Genomic DNA, 20,343 nt, shown 5'->3' with positions numbered 1-20,343 from the left:
TGCTCTGGCAATTGTACTAATGTACTTGTTTCGGGGTGAAACAGATGTGAAGATCCTGCCCTCTAAGTTTTTCTCTTCTTTGGGAAATACAGTCAAGATGGACGCTGGCGGGTTGGTTAGCTAGCAAGTAGCTGAAGCTCGTTTGTATAGACGTGATATACACAGTTGTGTGCTCAGTCCTGAGTCATCTGCAAGGACTCTGCCAGCTTCTGTACATAGCCTGGCTTTGGAAGGAGGTTTCATTTGAGAAAGTTCACACTGAAAACTATCTAGAAAACAGTGGCACCAGACACCAATAATTCCAAGAGGAAGCACTTACCTGCTTGTGTACCCAGTTCAAGCTACACTCTAGTAGCTTCCTGCGTTTTGACCTGACCACTGAAAAAATATGTAAAAAGGCCCAATTGCCAAGTGGCTTTGGAGGCACTACACTCTAGGTGGATCATATGATTAGGAATCAATGGAAAAATCAACAGTTGGTATTAGTTATTCAGCAGCTGGTAAGAACTGGTAGGAATGTGAACATCAACATTTCAAAAAATGAGACTCTTACATGGTGCTCCAGGTTCTCCTAGTAGACATAGGTGCATTGACTTGTTAAATTCAAAAAAAAAAAAAAAAACACGTAACTTTAAATACTGGCAATAACTTTCCTGTTTTAGATAGTAAGGGGGTGACAGTTTAACCTGAATAAATAAGAATAATTCTTGGATCTGCTAGACTTGACAGTGCTACTGTGATTTTAAGTAGTTACTTCTGTTTTTAAGTAGTTACTGTCAAATGAGTAACAATTTTACATAAATGTGTCATTAATAGTATCGGTAAGAAAAAAATATATATATATTTTAAAAGCTTGGATAACAAAGAGATTTTTTTTGTTTGTTTGTTAACATCTCTAAGCTGTTTTTTGCCTCTTGTTCCTTTCATTTTGGACTTAGACTGAGATTATTTCATGTGTTTACTCTTACCAGCTTCTGTGCCACTTTGCTTTAATTTCTCTATGTATTTTTAGCAAACTGTCTGCACAATTAATGGAAAATCTCATTTTTGCATTTTTTTTTTAAGTTACTGTTTCAATTGTGTTACAACATAAAGATAGCCCCTGCCTCAGAGAGCTTCCAGTGCAAGACTTAAACAAAATACAACCACTAACTAAACAGACTCTGAATCTTTCACAAAAATAAAACATTGCTTGTCAGAAATAATATATAGAACTCTTTAATATGAAAAATTGCAAATCTTCAACTGACCACATGCCCTGCAGGAGTAATTATGTAATTTCAGAAGAAAATAAAACAGCCATGTTTTGTCAAATATACGACATTTCACACACTATCAATTTTACAGATATAAATACCTAGGGGCATGCACAAACCCTATGATCACTAATGGCAAATTGCCAAGTGAGGACAGATTCATTAAACATTAGAAGTATCAGGCACCCACCCAAACCCATAAATTAAAATTTTAAGCCTTGAACATTATGCCACTGGATACAAGTTAAATATGTTTAGAGACATTTTTATGCAGCCTAATTAAAACTGAATGGAAATCCCAGTTAGAGTATGATGTAGCTCTTTGTTTGTTTGTTTGGCTAAAATCAGTCTTAAATGAATTGTATGCCTTTCTGCAGCTTGTTGCAGCTAAAAGAAGTTGGTGGTAAATTGGGTCCAGAACACTTTAAGAAACTGCTACAACTGGCTGGTTTAAAAGAACCCCAATTTGTTTAGGTTAGCAGGACTGTCAGTAAACCTTTGTAACCTGCAAGCAGAAAGAATGAGTTCTCAATGAATATTCTCAATAGCAGTGACTAATCTTCTTTGAAATTAGCTGCTGTCACCAGAAAAAAAATTGTCAGCAGGCTTCTGCAGCTACTGTTTGAGCAGCCAGTCTCTATTTACAGTTTTAAAAAAGCTACATGCATCTCAGCAACCAGATACAATTACACTTGAAGTTTAAACAGCATGGCAAGCCTGAGCCTCTTTTTTCTCATCTTCTTACTAGATTATACCCACCCACCAACAGAAGCTATGAGGAAAAATCTTTCTGAGCTGGACACAACACAGAGAATAGCTTGAAACATGAGGTGCTTAATTTGCCATCTAAGGAAAGACTGTGCAGTTTAGTCTATAATCTTAGTTGCATTGGGGAGATAAAGATGAAAAACAATAATGGACTGTTGCACTTTGTAGTAGGAGAGATGTTCATTCCTTCAAATGAGCTTAGGGCTTATCCATAAAGTACTTGTTGTTTTATCCAGCCCCAGATTACCTACTTATCCTCAGTTTCTGCTTTGCTTGGTACTCTTTCAGAAGGAGCTTGCAAAGTGTTGCTGTCAGTTGTGGTCTTTTTCTCCTCTGCCAGGGGATCGGCACAATTGACAAGGTTTCCTTAGTTTTATGTCAAATTTCTTCCTAGACCTAAAATTACATAAATATACACATTTTGATGTTGTTGTTGCTTCTATGCATATATTTATATATATATACAATTCAAGACAAATGTTAAGTTCTGGCCAAAACCTCCTAGTCGCCTAAACCTCTAGGCATTAAAAAAAAAAAAAAAAAAAAAAAAAAAAAAAAGTCTGTTTCCATAAAAGTGAAATATTATATAGGGTATTCTTTATGTTATTCCATTCTGTGCCACCATGTTTCTTCACAAGGGAAACAATAATTTTCACAACAAGATGTCCTCTTGTCTTTATCTAGCAAGTAGCTATGCAGTTATGCCAAAGCATAGACAGTGAGAGGAATAAAAGCAGACCAAGCAGACCTGTCACAATGCAATTATGGATACAAGCATCTACATGGCGGAGATCCATTTCCCTAAACTGACACCTATTCCTGGAGGAAAGTCCCTAGACCAGGCAAGAGCTGGTGGAGGAGCTGGATGCAGCACCAATGCAAGTGGGATGCTGGGCAATATCATGACCAAGTCACAGGATCCAGGAGATTTTCTGTCATGACACTGACACTCATGCTGGGACTAAAACCAGGTGCCCCTCTCACTCCCCAGTATTTACACTCCTTTCCTGTAAGCCTGAAAATTAAGTAATCAAGTGCTAGGTAGTAATAATATTTGAGAAATTATGAATGGTCTGAGTAATTCAGTGATGAGTGACTCCTTTTTGCTCAATGGAGTCACAGAATAGAATGACAGTTATAAATTAACCAATTTGTGGCAATTATGTTTTTCATCTTGATTCCTTCCAGAGATAACAAGGAAAGGCAGTGGATGTGGGGGGCACAGAATGAATAATTGATGGAAAAGCATACTTGAATGTAGCAAAGAACGAAAAAAAAATCTCAGCTGATTGTGTCAAAGATCCTAAAGAGAATGCTGATTGTGGATGATTTTGTGAAGGACTGGATATTAGTGCCTTTCATGGTAAATTAAGACTGGGTTACTTGGCATTAGCTCTGTTTGAAGTTCAAACAAAAGATAAAGGTCCCTTTAAAAATAACAGAAGGAATTATTTTTCTTTTCATGTTTTGTTTTGTTTTATCAAATTAATAATGCTCATGTACACCCTGCAGCTATGATTCATATGTGTTTATATGCATAAATGAGAGATATAGGCTCTCAGAATTGACCACAAAAATTAAAACAGGAAGGCAGATGGTAGTCTTTTATTCCATCTGTATTTCAGTTAATCGGCTACTCTTATCAGAACTGCTGCTCTGAGAATCAGTGGTTCTTATTTTTCTTTGCAAGCTAGAGGCACACAAGCTGCTTTTGTGAAGGTTCTACTAGCTGAAACATATGCAAGAATCTATATGTAAGAAAAAATAGAAGAAAAAAAAAAAAGTGAAATACTTAGCCTAAAAATAGTTAAGTTTGGGGCTTTGATTTTGCTCTGTTTGAGCTATTGTAAGAGTGTACTGGGTCTGGCTGGAATGTTAACTTTCCCGGCAGCAGCCCATACAGTGCCGTACTCTGTACTTGTAGCTGGAACAGCAGTGTTATCACACCAGTGTTGTGTCTACTGCTGAGCAGCAGTGGCACAGCATTGGGCCTTTCTCTAACCCTCCTAGGGGGTGGTCAAAAAAAGTGAGGAGAGAAACATCACTAGGGCAGCTGACCTAAACCAATCAAAGGGATATTCCATACCATGTGGTGTCACACTGAGCAATAAAAGGTGGAAACAGGAAAAAGAGGGGAGGGGTGGGCTCTCGTTGAGAAGACGTTGGTCCTCCTCTCGAACACCGGCTGCGTGCGTTGAGGCCTTGCTTCAAGGACGTGGTCAATCATCGCTCATTTGTGGGAAGTAGAGAGTAATTTCTTTCCTCTGCACTTCCATATAGCCTTCATTTATTTTGTTTGTTTGTTTTCCTCCCTTTTTTCCCCTTTCCCTTTTTATTTCCCCTTAGTTAAATTGTTTAGTTCATAGTAGTCTTTATTTAATTATTATAATTATTTCCCTTTAATTAAATTATCCTTATCTCAACCCGTGAGTTGTTCTTTGCTTTACTTCTCCCCCTCCTCATCTAAAGGAGGGGGAGTGAGAGAGCGGTTGTGGGGTTTAGCTGCCCAGCACGGTAAAACCACCACAAAGAGAAAACATCAGTAGAGTCACACTGATTTAGGGAGTGAAGAACTGAATCTCTTTTGCACGAATTAGTAAAGTCTCAAATTAAACGAAGCAGGGAGAAGAAAAAAAAAAAAAAGGAGAAAGAGAGGCACTTATGTATCCATTCTCACCAGCCTGGTAGCTCACTACTAAAAGAAAAGAAGAATAAGGGGGGAAAAAAAAAAAAAAAAAAAAAAGGCTGTTAAGATGGACACTGTCACAGAGGATTTGTGGAGTTAATTTACCTATTTTGCACACAGGTATTTTAATAAAATTTAATGAGCTGCTGAAAAGAAGAGTGCTTCTTCTTTCTCAACTGATGGCATTAAGATGAAAACAAGCAGCTTTTTAGAATGACGTTAACTGGCACTTTAAAAGTTAATAGAGCTCCTATGAATCTGTGTTGGCAACACCTGGAAGAAGCAGGTGGGAATTCCACTGAGATAAATGGCAAGCCAGGGACAGAGAAAAATAATAGGTTCTTATTTACAAGGTCTGGATATGGTATTAGTCCTTTCTCTGGCAAAACCTCTTATGAAATCAGTAGAAGTCTTGTCTGTACTGAAAAGTAAAACATATACCACTGAAGAAAATCTAAATAAAATGTTTACAGTATTTTAATGCAAAGAGTTTCTTAAGGATGGTATTTTTTTCAATTTGTAATGCAATTTCAAATTGCAACTGTGATAGATGAAGGACCACATAAGGCCCAACCGGCGACAAGAAGCATCCTTGTTCCACAGCAATTGGAGCTCAATGGCTCCAGCTGCTGGGTAATGAGTTTTTCAGGATTGTATCAGTTCTCTAAATCATAGAGATCAAGAGAAAGAAAACATGTACACATGTCCAAATTGATCCCTGAAATATTCCCACCAATAACAATAGGAAATGCGCACAGCTGCCTGCTGAGGGCAGAATTCTGGTCCCTTCCATGCAATCCAAAATCAGAATAAAGGTAGAAACTGCCTTGATTTCATATATTCCATCTCAAATTTGCTTTGCAGTGCTTTTCTGGTTTGGCTGAGCTCCTCAAAGGGCAGCATCTGAAAGCAGTGACAGCAGGCAGTAGTATTTTTCAGTCCTAGGTTTTAACTCATCAGGCCTAATGCAAGCTGCAACATTTGGTACCTGGAGGGCAAGTATGGGATAAGTAAGGTCTTTTGCCTCTGTCCTGCAGGTTGTTTCATAAATGTGGGAAAGGAAATATGGCCTGGAGGCATCCAGTATGGGGTAGCTGGCGATGTAGGTGATAATTTGTATCCAGTGGGAGCTCCATAGAGGTCTTATAATGTGCAATATTTGCATTAATGATCTTGGTGATGGAGAAGGAGAATATGTTCTATGAATTTGCTAATGACAATTTGGGAAGGATTTTGAGTGTTCTGAAAGACTGGAATTCAAATTGATCTTGATAAGTTAGAGAAATGAGTTGAAAAAACAGGATGCATTTCAACAAAAAATGCCAGAAACTACACTTAGAAAGCAGTAATCAGCTGCAGGCATGGGAATGGGCATGTATTAAAAGGACAGCAATTCTGCAGAGAAATGTTTGCAAGTGATATACTGGATCCAGGCTGAACATGAAGTCAGCAATATTGTGCTTTTCACTTCTTCCACTCTATTTTTTTTTCTAGCCTTCTAAAATTCTTAGGTCAGGATTTGATTGTTGTTCTAGATATTGAAGTTTTCAGCATCTAGAGTTTTCAGTATTAGTGAAAGCAGAGTGGGTCAGAGGGAATGATTAAAGGTCTCAGAGAAATGGCTGTCATGGTTCCGCTCGAGTGGGCAGCCAAGCTCCACCACAGCTGCTCTCTCACTCCCCCTCCTCAAAGAGGAACAGGGAGAAAATATGTGAAAAGGGCTCAAAGGTTGAGATAAGGATGAGAAAATCACGCAGTAATTATTGTAACGGGCAAAACAGACTCGGCATAGGGAGATAGTAAGATTTATTGCTTATTACTAACAAGCTAGAGAAGTGAGAAACAAAGGAAAGAAACCAAAAGCACCTTCCCCCCCATCCACCCTCTTCCACCTCCTTCCCTCGAGCAGCGCAGGGGAACGGGGGTTATGGTCAGTCTACAGTGCTTCTCTGCCGCTCCTTCTCGGTCACTCTCGTCCCCTGTGCTGTGGGGTCCCACCCACGGGATGCAGTCCTTGATGAACTGATCCGGCATGGGCTTCCCACAGGCAGCAGCTCTTCCAGAACTGCTCCAGATATGGGTCCGTACCACGGGCTCCATCCCTCAGGAGCAAATTGCTCCAACCTGGGTCCCCCATGGGCAGCAGCTCCTGCCAGGTCACCTGCTCCTGCGTGGTCTCCTCTCCACGGGCTACAGGTCCGGCCTGGAATCTGCTCCAGCAGGGGTCTTCCACAGGTGGCAGCCTCCGTTGGTGCAGGGCCACCTGCTCCACCGTGGTCTCCTCCACGGGCTGCAGCATGGAACCCTGCTCCACCATGGTACTCCATGGGCTGCAGGGGGACATCCTGCTTCATCATGGTCCTCATCACAGGCCGCAGGGGACTTCTGCTCCAGCGCCTGGAGCACCTCTCCCCCTCCTTCTTCGCTGACCTTGGTGCTTGCAAGGCCATTCCTCACTCCTCTCACTCTCCCAGCTGCTGTGTTGTGCAGCGGTTTTTTCCCTGTCTTAAATATGCTCTCACAGAGGTGCAAAACAACATCGCTTATTGGCTCGGCTTGGGTCAACAATGGGGCCCTTACCAAACATGGGGCAGTTTCTAGATCCTTCTCACAGAAGCCACCCCTATGGCCCCCTGCTACCAAAACCTTGCTACGTAAACCCACTACAATGGCCTACAAAACAATATGGACTCATCTTTGATAATTTAGTGTGCAAAGGGGAAGACTGGGGGACAAGCATGACACCATAAGTATATAAAAGACATCCAAAAGGAAAAAATAGCAGGATCCTGTGTTCTCCATTTACATGCTAGATAAGATAAACAGGAGCAAGTAATATGCAGCTAAAATAGTATTCACTTTGTAATAACAGAGAAAATGAAGCCTTGGACTAGATCCCCTGGAAGGTTGTAGAGATCTTTAAGTATGGGCTTGATAAATATTTACCAGGAAGAAGGATGCAGCTGACCTGCCTTGGGCCAGGGATGAGCTAGGTAGCCTTCCAGCTCCCCAGTCCTGCCACAAGGTATGGCTGTGGCTCACTGTCCACTGCCAGCAACCTGGAGGGACTGGTACAGAGCACAGTGCAGCTCCAGCAATTTCCCAGTGCTTTAAGGGCTGATAGGGATTTACTTGCCAGGTAAATGTATCCAATTAGGCAGGTAGCATCTGCCAGGACAGCAGTCAGTCTAAAACACCAGTAATGTAAACAAGAATTCAGCAAACTGCATCTGTAGAGTGAGATGCCGGATCCAGATGTTGGTTAAAGCATTGTTCTGTCTTTCAGTCTGCCTTTTCTTTATCTTATTCCAGTTTTTTCTCTCTGCCTTTTATCCCTTAGGAGAAATTAATTTTGAATTTGTTTTTAAACAAATAAATATCCATGGTATGTGGTTTTCATAATACGTCTCTTTGTGGTATATCTTTGTCTGCACATCATGAATTCCAGTAGATAAGAAAACTGAATAAATACTTCATGTAAAAAAAGTACCAGGGAAAAGAGCTAATTAGCTGGATTGATGTAAGTTGTTCTGTGATCCATGAAAATATGTTAGTCATAATGCCGTTCTTGATAAACTCCATCCAAACTCATTCAGACATGCTGTCAAACTACGAAAGGGAAATGTGAAAAGCAAAGACAGGCACTCAAGGTAATGCTAAAAGAAAAGCCAGAAGAAAGGTTTTTGTCATAAAGTTTTCCCACAACATCTAACTCCATTCTCTAGAAAGCTGCTGACAGCACCATAGCCAAAGAAGGCAAGTAGCCTCACACAGTTATGAAAGTGAAGTGGTGTGATTTGTTCTGCAGAGGGAGAAGTAAGAAAGAGGGCAAGGCTTGAGGTGTGGTTTTGAAAGGGTGCACTTAAGGTCATGGACTGACTGGCTCCAGTCAGATTATTGCCCTTATGTCTGCAGACATGCCTCTTAATGGTATACCCTGCCTTTAGAAAGAGCACAGAGGAAAAAGAGGCCATCCCCAGGATGATGCATGAGATTCAGCTACCCCTGGCCACCACAGAGGAGTCAGCATTTTGGTCTCAGAATATAATTCTTTATTGAGGTCATAGAAATGAGAACTTTTCCATAATTGAAAAGTGAAGAGTGGAAATGCGTTTTTAGAAGAAAGAAGGGGGTATGTAAAGGTTTCCTTAAGAACATCTATGTGACTGTGCCTGCCTATCTGTATATTCCCCTTCATTTAGCAACCAGCAAAGTCAGGCCATTCCCAACATTTCCATACTGGAAATCTCCTTTTAAGGCTGGGCACCTGCAGCTCCTTCTTCCCTCATCCTGTAAAGTCAGTCTTCAAGACAGAGCAGATGGACACTCCTTTGGAAAGCCTTCAGGGCCAAGAGAAGCACTTCTGATAGATCACCTTTCTGTGGTATCCCTGTGGAGTACAAACCTGCTCCTGTCACAAGACGCTCCTGGGGAAGCAAAATATCTTAAACAAAAAATAGTGTCCCAAATCTGAATATGAACAAAACAAGCCACCATCATCTCTCTTTATTACCTAAAGCAGAGACTGTCTTCACAGTGGGAGCCCTGTCCGTGCTCCTTTTTATCTTTTCAGAAGCTTATCTTTGGTTCTTGCAGAGTTGGGCTCAGTTTCTTAGTTTCTCCTCTACAGCTTGGCAGGTCCTGTAAGTGTAGTAGGCTGATTGCAACCACAAGATTCCTTTATCCTTCTTGACTACTGAATGGTAGGTGTTGTGCCCTTCCTTCCTCCCACCCCCACCCCCAATATCATTTGCATGAAGAATGGTCTATTACTGATCATTTAAAGTAATTTGAGTAAATTGGTATTTCTTCAGATTGTAATGGATTAGAGTTCCTGCTTCTGTTGTCAGAGTGACAGATGGAGTAACATCACATGCCAATAATAAACAGAATTTCTGGAAGTCATTCTTTTTAAAATGTTTGTTTGCACATGCATGTACACACAGGAATTACTTTTAGACTTTTGGACTAGAGCTTTTCTTGCTTATTTCAGTAGAAAGGTAACAATTGTTGAAGGAAAAGTTTTGAGCAGATAGAGAGAAGGAATGAAATCCTCAAATTCTTTTTCTGTGATGCCTACTAGTGTTTTGTTTTCTGTATGGTCAGGTTTCTCAGTTTGCTTGTAGGTTCAGTGTCTCTATAAAGCAAACAGTGTTGAAAACAAAATTGGACATATCAGGAGGAATAGAACTGATTCTCACTGAAAGAAAAAAAAATAAAGGGAAAAAAAAAAAAAAAAACAACTTTTAAAAATTATCATTTGCTTTTCAGGCACCTGGTGCACCTGTTCAACATGTATTGGAATTTCTCTGCTGCCTGACCCGTCATGTTCAATAGCAAGCCAGGCCAGATTCATGTGTCTGGCTCCTGCTTCATGCATGCAGGTGCGCAAAGCCATTCTTTGCACCTGTGCTGCACAGTGCCTCCTCCTCTTTCCCTCCCTGTGGCCGGGTGTCATGGGTGTAGCTGCTCTGCTTTGTTGTCTTCCTTCTCTTACCTCACTGTTAGATGCCAGCATCCCCAGGCACAGCCAGCACTGTAATCATCTTCAGCAGCTGACTCACACAGCAGAGCCTCGTTCACACAACAGATTGGAGTCCTCCCTTGCAGGGTGGGGACCAAGACATCTCTGAGCTGTTGCTGGGGTGAGGGCAGGGAAAGAAAAGCTCAACAGCGGAGGTACTGTGGAGTTGTGGCAGCTGAACTATGCCCAATAGGAAGCAAAGTTTGCCAGGGGCAGAGGGTGCAGCACATGGAAAGATAAGATCAGTGCTCTGGCTCCAAGTTGCATTGAAGATGCATCCCTGGAAGAGCCTACTGCTCTTTCGTGGGGTGGAAGGCAGCTCTACATCCTAGTCAGAAGCTGTTCATGGTGGGTGCTACTGAAATCACCTCAAATTTTGGGATTCAGACTTGCCAGGGACACAAAACTGCTGTTTGTAACAAATTTTAGAACAATCCTAGGCTGAGATTTTTTTTCAATACCTCATACAACACCAAACAGCATTTTTCACCAAAGACATGCCTCAGGTTCCTTGGCATAGTCTGACTGTAAGAGCAAGTGCAGTAACCTGCAAATAGCTGTAGACTGTGCCTTGGCTGTACCACATATTTTGTTTCCATTTGAATTTCCTCTACTCCTGTATTCCATCTCCTACAATTTCACCCTTGTGAACACATCTTAAAAAAAAAAAAAAAAAAAAAAAAAAAAAAAAACTACCACTAAAACCTGAAACACTGTTGTTCCCAAAGAAAGCAGTGATTAGTCTATGACTAATTGAGGGGAAGTAGAGTCCAGAGAGTAAGGTTTTATTTTCAGTTTAATTTGATATTCACATTCACAAGCACATGAAGTTTCCTCCAAAACATATTTTCAGAGGAAACACTAGTCAGCATTTCTGTATTTCAGGGAAGAGCTTTGCTTAATGTACATAACAGTTCTCTACTCACCACCAGCTCTGGTTAGTATAATGTTTCAGAAGGCACCTCATACCACTTGCTTGTCCTTTAAATAGTGTTATTCAAGTGGAAGAGAAATCGAAAGAACACTTAATTAATAAAAAAAATTGAGTAATGAATACAAATGAATAACATATGATGCAATAAATGGATTTAATTACAGTCATAGTTAAATACAATGTCAGCACCTTTTTGTGGAACATGACCAACCCACAAGAGTTTTGAAATCACAAACTCCAGGACAAGATTTTCACACTGGCTGCTTCTTTTAAATCCCTCTTTTGGGGGGACCCAAGCACAAGATGAAGTAATACAGAGCACTTTTTTTGCAGAACAAAGGTGCTCTGGGCTAAGTCAGGTATCTTGAATTTTGCATTTGAGATCGAGGGGTCATCTGTTCACCTTTGGGAATCCCAGGCATATAGGCATATGCTGAAGCAGGTGCCTTGGTTATTGGCCTGTGAGTGTTTTTTTGTTTTTTTTTTTTAATGGACATAGACTTGTTGAGAGCCCATTTTATATTTGTAAGACATGTTCACCCCTTTTTCAGCATCTGCAAAGTTACAAAGAATGAGTGCCTGTGTTCAGTAGGTTAAACACTCTGCCTGTGGTTAATTCATGCCTCAGAGCTCAAAGCTCTAAAAGTGCTGGGTGGATCATTGTGGTTTTGCAAAATTAAGGTGTTCCATTCCCCATAGTTTCTCCTTCTTTCTGTGTCATCATTTTCAAAGCTTTTATGGCAGACTTAAATTTAGAGTGTTTGTGGCTTTGTTGGGGTACCACCTTTACACTGTGTGGTCACAAATTTGTGCTTCCTGTCTTGAAAAAATAGTGCCAAGATGGGTGGAGAGCTTCTCAGTGAGGTAACCAGGGATGGGCTAAATAGGATTACATATCATTGATTTTCCAGTTTCAAGGCATGTAGATAGACAAGAAGTATGCTTAGGTATCTAACTTCATTCAGAAAGAATGGGACAAAGTTAAGTGAATACAGATGTATTTCATGGTCCTGGTGCTAGTTTCATGTTGAAGGGAGTAGTCAGGGATGTATGGGTGTGTCTGCATAACAAGATAGACAGATAGATGTATGTATAAAGTACCAAATATTTCCCTGGAACTTTAATTGCACTGTCTGCCATGTAACCACATTTACAGGCCATCAACTTTTTCCAACCCGGGTATCTGAAGTTAGCTTTCTAATTTTATATCAGGGTTACTAAATGAAGAAGGCCAGAGCTTTTAAAAAGTCAGTAGTTACTGCTGCCTGGTCAGCCCTTCAAGAAAGAAAATAATTACTACAGGCAGTCAAATATGAGTATTTTATTTAGGAATCTAGGTTTAAAGTCTGGGTTTTTTCTACTGTGAAAAATAATACCTGGCTTGTCTGTAGATAGATGAACTGTGAGTGTACATAATACATTTCTAAGTAGCTTTAGCCCTAAAAACATGTTTCCTTGTAAAGGATTAAGGAGAGAACTGTTCTGTGAAGCAGTAAATCACTTTTCAAGCATAACGATTGCAGTTTTTTTTTTCAAAGTATGGAACAGTTACCACTTAAACTGCAAAATAGCTTTTGTAAAACATGTTGCACAGGATGGAGGTCTGAAAATTTGCTGTCAGAATGCTTGTTTCTTTGATTTGAAAGTTTGAGAGGCCTGTCTCTGGAAGACCAGGGTGAACAGTACAACAGCTTATTACAGATGAGGGAATTTAGAGCTCTATGTGAGATAGATCACTCCTTAAATGTTCATTTGTTTTTTGGAGCTGAAAAGATTTTTTAAACTAGCAAAGAAAAAATGTGATTAAAAATGTCCTTTCTTCTACATTGTTCCCTTATGCTATCTTAAATCCAGTAGTTTTTTGGTTCTCATGCAGAACAGGAGTCATATCTTCATTGTAAAGAATTAGATGTGGTATGTTTGTATAGTGCTCTCAGGATTGAAAGCATGAATAATGATTTCTATTATTGCTGCTTTTGTAGAGCAAAGCTTTGCCTGTGTTAGTCATGCACAACAATGGAAAGAGGTTTTTTGGTTTGTTTTGTGTTTTTTTTTTTTTTGTTTTTTTTTTTTTCATGGAAAAGATTTTGTCTACCATACAAATTAATTAAATGAAAAACAGAAGGAAGATGCACTGCATTTTCTTTACAGATACAATTACCTTGTTGCCTTGAATTCAGTTCTGGAAAGTTCATTATTAATAAAAATCTGCTATGACTATGAAGCATATATCCTAATCTGATACAAATGTAACCTGGAAAAAGAGGTTGCACTGAAGTGATTAAGTGGTAAATGAATTTAGAGAAAGAATAAAATACATAGCAGATAAGGGACAAGGCCTGTGGCTCATCCTTTGAGATCTGAACTATTAGCCATGTGTAAAATCCTAGGCCCATGATTGATTAAATCATGTTATTCTCCTCTCTAAGTCTCTCCTTTGGTTTGCTCTCGTGTTCTTTAATAAGTCCCTTTTTGATGGACTCTGGCACTTGACTAAGGCCTCTTCAAACTCAGAAGTCCAAAAAAAAAGGGGGGGGGAGGGGGAGGGGTGCAAACAAAGCTAAAGAAATGTACTAAACAATAAAAAATTCCAGTATTAAGCTTTTAAAAATGATCAGACACTTGGAGTGCAATTGTCTTTAACGGTCAAGCTTGAGATTTCTTGTATGCATCTAATTTTCAGCAACTCACTGTAACCTTACATCTCCAAATACAATACAGGTGCTTTTTTTAGTTTTGTTATTTTCTATTTTGTTTTGTTTGTTTGTTTTTTAAATACACAGAAGTCTAAGTTACTTTCAAAACTGTGGCCATAATTTGCAGCATCTTCTGGGCTGCAGCATTTGTTTTTTGCTCTTTGCCTGCCTACTTAGACTGCAAGACCTTAGAAGAAAATAGCATGTTCTTTGTGCTTTATACAATCCCTTGCACAATGTTAGTTAATTAGCAAGTAAAATAAACAGCAAAAGAATAAATTCCATGAAAAACATGCAGAATATTGGAGACTAAGTATGTTTTTAGCTTTACAATACATGTGGGTCAACTGCAAAATATGAAAACAAAGGCCATATCTGGATTAATTTTGTGGTTCTGATCCATGCTCCTTTCATTAAAACTGCTTCCCTCCCTAGTCACCTCTTGCATGAGAAAGGGACTGGACAACCTGGATGATTATAGATTAACAAAATCTGAAAGAGGTTTGGGAGACAGTGGAACAAACAGATTCAAATGTCAGGTTCTGCCAAGAAAGCACCTGGAACAAATGTATTTTTCTATTATTGCATGTTAAGTGGGTTTGCCTGAAGAATTGCTTGGAATTTAATAGTGGCATTTCCTGAAGAACAGGTTTGAAATGAGCTTAATCCCAACCAAGTGATAATTTGCTAATTTTAAAAAAGACAGATAATTATTGGACATTTCCTTGTGCTCTTGAAGGGGTGGGATTTTGGAGGTTGGATTTTATTTTATTTTATTTTTCCAGTTTATGGGGAAAAAAAAAAAAAAAAAAAGGCTTATGAACCAGATGTTTCTTCTCAGATTACAGCAGCCTGGTTGGGCTGCATGTACAAAATGGGAATAGGCCTGCTATAGTACCAGGTGTTATATCTAACATATAGCATTACTGTTACTATTGTTTATACAGTAGCTCTAGCTCTGTCTCAGGCATCCTGTAGGCTTACACTACCATGCTAAATATCTACTGGAGTGACTGGGAGAGGGCTCTGAAACAAAGTTCTCTCTGTGTTAGAGAAAACCCTGCTTTAAACTACATCAGCAGGGAGGCACTTATGCTATGGTATCATGATATAGTCCAGCACCTGAAACTTTTGCTAGCTTGGAGTGCAGTTGCTGTGTAGAAGTCTCCATTAAGTACTACAATAAGTGGCTTAAGGGAACAAAATTGTGTGGGTCAGTGAATATGGGATGAGTGAATATGTGACTCAACATACATATATCAGAGCTCTCTCATGTTAAAAATTTGCAGTTTGAAAGAATGAAAAACACAAACAATTGAGGAAAAAAATCTGACAAGGCATCTACAAACAAGTCAGGCTGCTTTCGTTTATTCAATACACACCCATCATTGCACCTACAAAATGTCTCTGAGGAGAGAAAGATTCTGGATGCAAACATACTAATGTTCATGTAAAGGGCCACCATTCCAGATGCTTAACAGCCATAAATTGGACTGCATTTTTCTATGACCTCTGCTTATGTTTTAAACCACAGCCAGCCTTTCAACAGTTACCCAACAGCTAGCATCTCCTGCTTTTTGACAGAGCTCAGCATTTTTGCAGGTGCTTACATGGAATTGCACTGTCTTGAAAAATTGAGTCATTAACATCGGTGCTTAATGGTGGTTCTGAAAGTGCAACTAGTGCTTCTTCAGAAAATCTGTGTCCAGTGCTGTGACAATTAGTAGCTTTTAAATTCAGAAGAAGTTTTCCCAGGCCAGACATTTTTATGGACGATTGTTTTGTCTTGTCAGTGCTTGTTAGCTTGGTACGTTGTTTATGAAGCATAAGATAACATCAACCCTACAAATGTATATTTAGTTTGTGGGAGTGGTTTGTTTTCCATGAACACATTCACATACTCAACGTGGCTAAGCGAAGCAAGTTGTATACTACTACCTAATCAATGTTAAAGCAACAGTATTATTCTGTAACTCAAGAAGGAAACAGCTGAGTCATTCACAGCGTTGTGGGGAAAAAAAGACATAAAACCTTTATCTCAATATAACTAGTATTCATCTTTAATTTTCTCCTTATTCATCCCCCATCTCCAGTTTAGAAGGCAATGTCCATACTTTTAAATCTTTGTGGTCTTCTATTTTGAGGAACATAAGCCATTCTTAGGGGGGAAGAATCAAACTTTACAAATGCAGTCCAGACTTTATTGATACAGATTGCAGCTGAACAGAAAAAATGGAGAATATAGAAGTAGTTGGGTCCTTGCCACATCTGAATAAAAGACAGAAGTTTAAATGTGAAATTAGGAGACTACATTTAAGAATTTACTTTTATGGGAGAAAAATCTTTGAATTTTTGCAGATGTTTATCTCCTTGAAGACATAAGAAGTCATTAGAAGCAAATGTTTTACTCATACAAGTTGTTGCTACTTGCCATTAAAATGTTTGCCATTAAAATGTTGCTTCTGGGGCAGGGGACCATCCTCATAGAAGCAGGGCTGCTATTCTTCATCAGCACATCAAGCTGTAGCACAACATGGTCTGCATGTGCTGTAGAGAGCATGAACACCCAACTCTCACCCACAGTGCTAAAATAATGCGTTTTAATGGTGAACTTGCTTTGTGGATCTGGGCATTAACCTTTTTATATTTTTTCTTAGTGACAGTGTAAATGTCCTGGACAGAAATCTTTGCCATTCTTCTGTGCAGACACAATTTTACTGAGCTTTTCTCTTCTGTAGTGCTACAATATTCAGCCTCACTGATGTATAATAAGATGTATTTGTGCATATGTTACTGTATGTCATATGAAGAAAGATGTTATGTGAGCCCTGTTTACTCATTAACTATGCTTTTATTAACTCAGACTGTTTATTAGAGCACCAAGTTTTCATAAGAAATCCAGGAGTTGCCATTCTGGCTGTTGTCAGAAGAAGGGTCGGATTTTAGTAAAGGCACACTTAATATAGTGATGGTCAGAGTGCCAGAGGTTGTCTCTACTCAGGTCTTTCCAGTGCTTCATCTCCATCCGAGGAAAAAACCTGGGAGGTACATGGCACTTCTGGAAATACAACTATTTTCAGTTTGCTGGTGGAAGTTCCGCTCTTCATCAGTTTGCCCATGGTCTTCATTGCTGAGCAGTTTTCTAAAAATGGCAACTCAGATGTTTTATTAGATTTCTGAACACTTGAAATTCCTTCTAAAATAATGGGAGCTAAAAATCTATCAATATATTTAAATTCTTAAAAAGGAAATGAAATGGCACATCTTCAAGTGTTATATGTTCCTGAGAACTACATCCTAAAATCTTATAAGGATAACCTTTGCCTCAAATGCTGTTGCTACTCTCTTATTGTGGTTCACTACACAGTTGTATGAACACAAGAAATGATGTAAGAACAAGTGGAACTCAGCTCAGTTCACCATGACATGAAAACTGCGTGAGTAGTGCATCTGTGTGTTTGCCCCAATTTGGATCCCTCTCTTTTAAACAAGGATGAATAGAACTGTACAAAGTTTTCCAAAAGAAGTTGCCCCTGCCCTCTCCAACGATGCTAACACTTTCCTGTTTTGAGTGGAAATAGCTAGCATGGGATTACAGCAATCTTTTTCATAGCCGCCGAGCACAGTGATTCCCAGTCATAGTGGTTCCCAGTCCCAGTCATTTACCAGCATTTTCAGGCTTTCCTGAGCTATTTCCAACTGGAGAATTCCCAGCTTTTTCCAGAAACTGATATCATTAGCTCATGAGTGCATGACCTGTTACACCTCTTTTATCCTAATAGTTAGTGCAGTTCTTCATGTGTGACAATTTGATCCTTTGCTGTACTGGCAACATCCCAAATTCTCATCAAAAAAGTATGATTAATGTGTTCCTGTGCATTCCTATTATTGTGCCAAAACTATTCTTGCAAATAGTTGAAGAGATCACTCCAAAAATTAATCCTTTCACTAGCACACAATAATGTTTTTGCTTCTACCTCCAATGCAGTAATCCCTGTTGTGTATTTGTGACAAAGATGCAACTTTCTAGTGATCCCAGCCCTGATGCAACCACCTCCCATAACTCTTGAAGTTGACTGGAGCTTTCAGTACTTATGAGCATGGCTGACAGCTTATGCTGTGACTGTCACAGAATGTTATTTCCATGGCCCTACCAGAGAGGAACCTAAATTGACACAGACTCCTCAGGATGGATTATCAGTCAGAATGAAGTTGCAGCTAGGCCACATAACTGTTTTGCAATAAATTTTTGTTTCTCAGTCTGTTAAAGAAGCAGTGTTCTCATGGGAGAAATCATGTTAGCAAAGCCTTTGTCAATCAGAACTGACCATTTATGGGCCTTGAAAAACACCACAAAACAAGTGTCAGCATCCGTCTCCAGAAGACTCCAGCCTAGCCATCTTCCTCTGTGTGCCTACCTCTCTGAGTGTGTTTTTCTATCTGTTCTCTACCTCTCCTCCTCCCTAGCCTCCTCTTAAGTAGCCTGTTTTTCAGGTGACTCCTTTTATCCATGCTCTAAGTATATACTGTTGAAAGTTAATGTCAAATGGATGGTGCTGTCATTGTCTCTGCAAGAAACTGTTTTCTCGTGGGTAATGTGCTATTCACTTTTGAAGGTTTGTCCCATTCCAACTAAAACAAGGAGATTCAAATATCTCCAGACAACTTATCTCTCCTTAACCCATTCCTGTACCTAATAAACACCACCCTGAAAGGCAGAAAAAGAGCAAATGTATAAACCTAGAAAATATTTCCATGCTCTTTACACTGTTGAAATCTGTGTTCCTTTTCCCCTCCTGCCTTTGGCACTGCAGTCATTGCACTTATACTTACTGAAAACTGTGGCAAAGTTTTTGTACTGTTTAATCATATACCTACTGAACTCTTAAGAGCAGAAGTTTTATACTTGTTTTTGCTTTTTCTCTTTTCTATTTATATGGTTGGGGAGCCCTTTGTCATTTGTTTTAAGGCAGCTGAATTTTATGAATGAAGTTGACTGGGGCTATCTCAAGATAGCCCTACAATTTGCCAGTTTTTCTTTGACAGATCTTTTCTGGAAATTGATAATTTTCTCCATATTTTTCAGGATCTCTGACTAGTTCTTCTATCCTGCTTCGAGATATGGTTAGCTGTGCAATCCTTCTCCAAACAGCAGTCCAACACAAGCTCCAGATAACTTTGTGTGTATTAATTTAAAGATAGTCTAGTCTTCTGCCATGTTCAAATCCTAGAAATTCACAGCCCAGTTTGTGTCACTGTTTCCCTAAGTCCACTGAAGTTTCTCCTTCATTATTTATAGCTTTTTTTTTTTTCTTCTGATAAGTTTAAGGTGGTTAAGTGATAAGTTATAAGTTTTATAAGTTTAAATTTAAATTGAATCATGAGTATTCAAACTATGATTACTTCTCTGAACAGTATGTCTCACTTCCTCAAATAGTTACCAAACCAAATCCAAGATAACATCTCCTTTTGCTGGTTCCACAAGAGTAGCTGTGTAAAAAAATTGTCTGGTACCTCTGCCAGGAACTTGTGGTCCCTGACATTATCAGTGGAATTTATTCTCCAACATATTTTTGGAAAGTTACATTATCTCAACACAGCACAAAACTGTAACGCAGATTTTTCACATTTCCTTTTTGGAATGATGGTGAGCAGATAGTTGGGTGATAGTTGGGGGATGGAGAGGGAGGCAGGGGGGAAAGTAGTGTTTGTTGTGATTGTTTCTGTTTTGTTTTATTGCTGTTGTCTTTTCCATTGTCACAGATGGTAAATTCGTCTTTCCTCTCCCCCTTTCCTGTAGTTTCCTTAGAAGAACATATTGAAGAAAGGGATTTTGTTTCTCATGTAACCTCAAGGGCAGTCCGTCCAGACATGCACCTGTCTTTGTTGATGTCAAAAAGGGAAGTAGGTAGCAATGTATTTGAAAGAGCATAATTTACTATTTAAAACAAGCTCCTCTGAAAGGAGTTATATTGAATTAAGATATAATCTTTTTGTTTGTAAACAAGCTGCTTAGATCATCTTACAAATTCTACAGTGGCTGCTCATTCTGTATAAAGGATTACACAGCTTGTTTTTGGAAGAGTCCATTCCTTAATTAAACTGATCTTCAATAATCTGAGGTATGGAAAGCTAAACATGCTGCCACATGTGCAGTTCACACCTGAATTTAGTTTATAGTAACAAGCTTACTCATCTTAACTTTTAATGTAATATTGGATACATTTCAATGTCCATCCTTAGAGTATATCAAATAATCTTGGAAGCTATAGGAATGGAGCTAGATAAATATTCATAATAATTTTTAAATGGAATTATGCAGCAAGTTGACTAACTTCCATTGGTGTCTCATTAAGATGTGCCCTTAATACTTTAATATAGGGTTTTAACATAAACATGGATAAAATGTTATCAAGATCATTTGGAGACCTGAGTAAATCTTAGTGTCAAATCTCTTTGCCTTATCCTAACTTGGTGAC

At 39.2% G+C, this 20,343-nt stretch overlaps 1 protein-coding gene across 9 annotated transcripts in view; it reads left to right on the top strand.

Annotated features, from left to right (window-relative positions):
• Positions 1–20,343, top strand: part of LOC309884532 (potassium voltage-gated channel subfamily KQT member 1-like) — a 527,319-nt gene that overhangs the window by 402,469 nt on the left and 104,507 nt on the right. The window contains exon 19 of one of the 9 annotated variants that reach the window (XM_082773593.1): positions 9,982–10,118. The exons of the other annotated variants lie outside the window; for them this stretch is intronic. Within the exon in view, the coding sequence (XP_082629719.1) occupies positions 9,982–10,047 (66 nt within the window). The 3' untranslated portion in view covers positions 10,048–10,118. Of the gene's footprint in view, positions 1–9,981; positions 10,119–20,343 lie in introns of those variants that run through there. 9 annotated transcript variants of the gene reach the window in all.

This window comes from Aythya marila (genome assembly GCF_965140915.1).
Source record: "Aythya marila genome assembly, chromosome: 1".
NCBI lineage: Eukaryota > Metazoa > Chordata > Aves > Anseriformes > Anatidae > Aythya > Aythya marila.
This window is presented reverse-complemented; position numbering and strand designations above follow the sequence as displayed.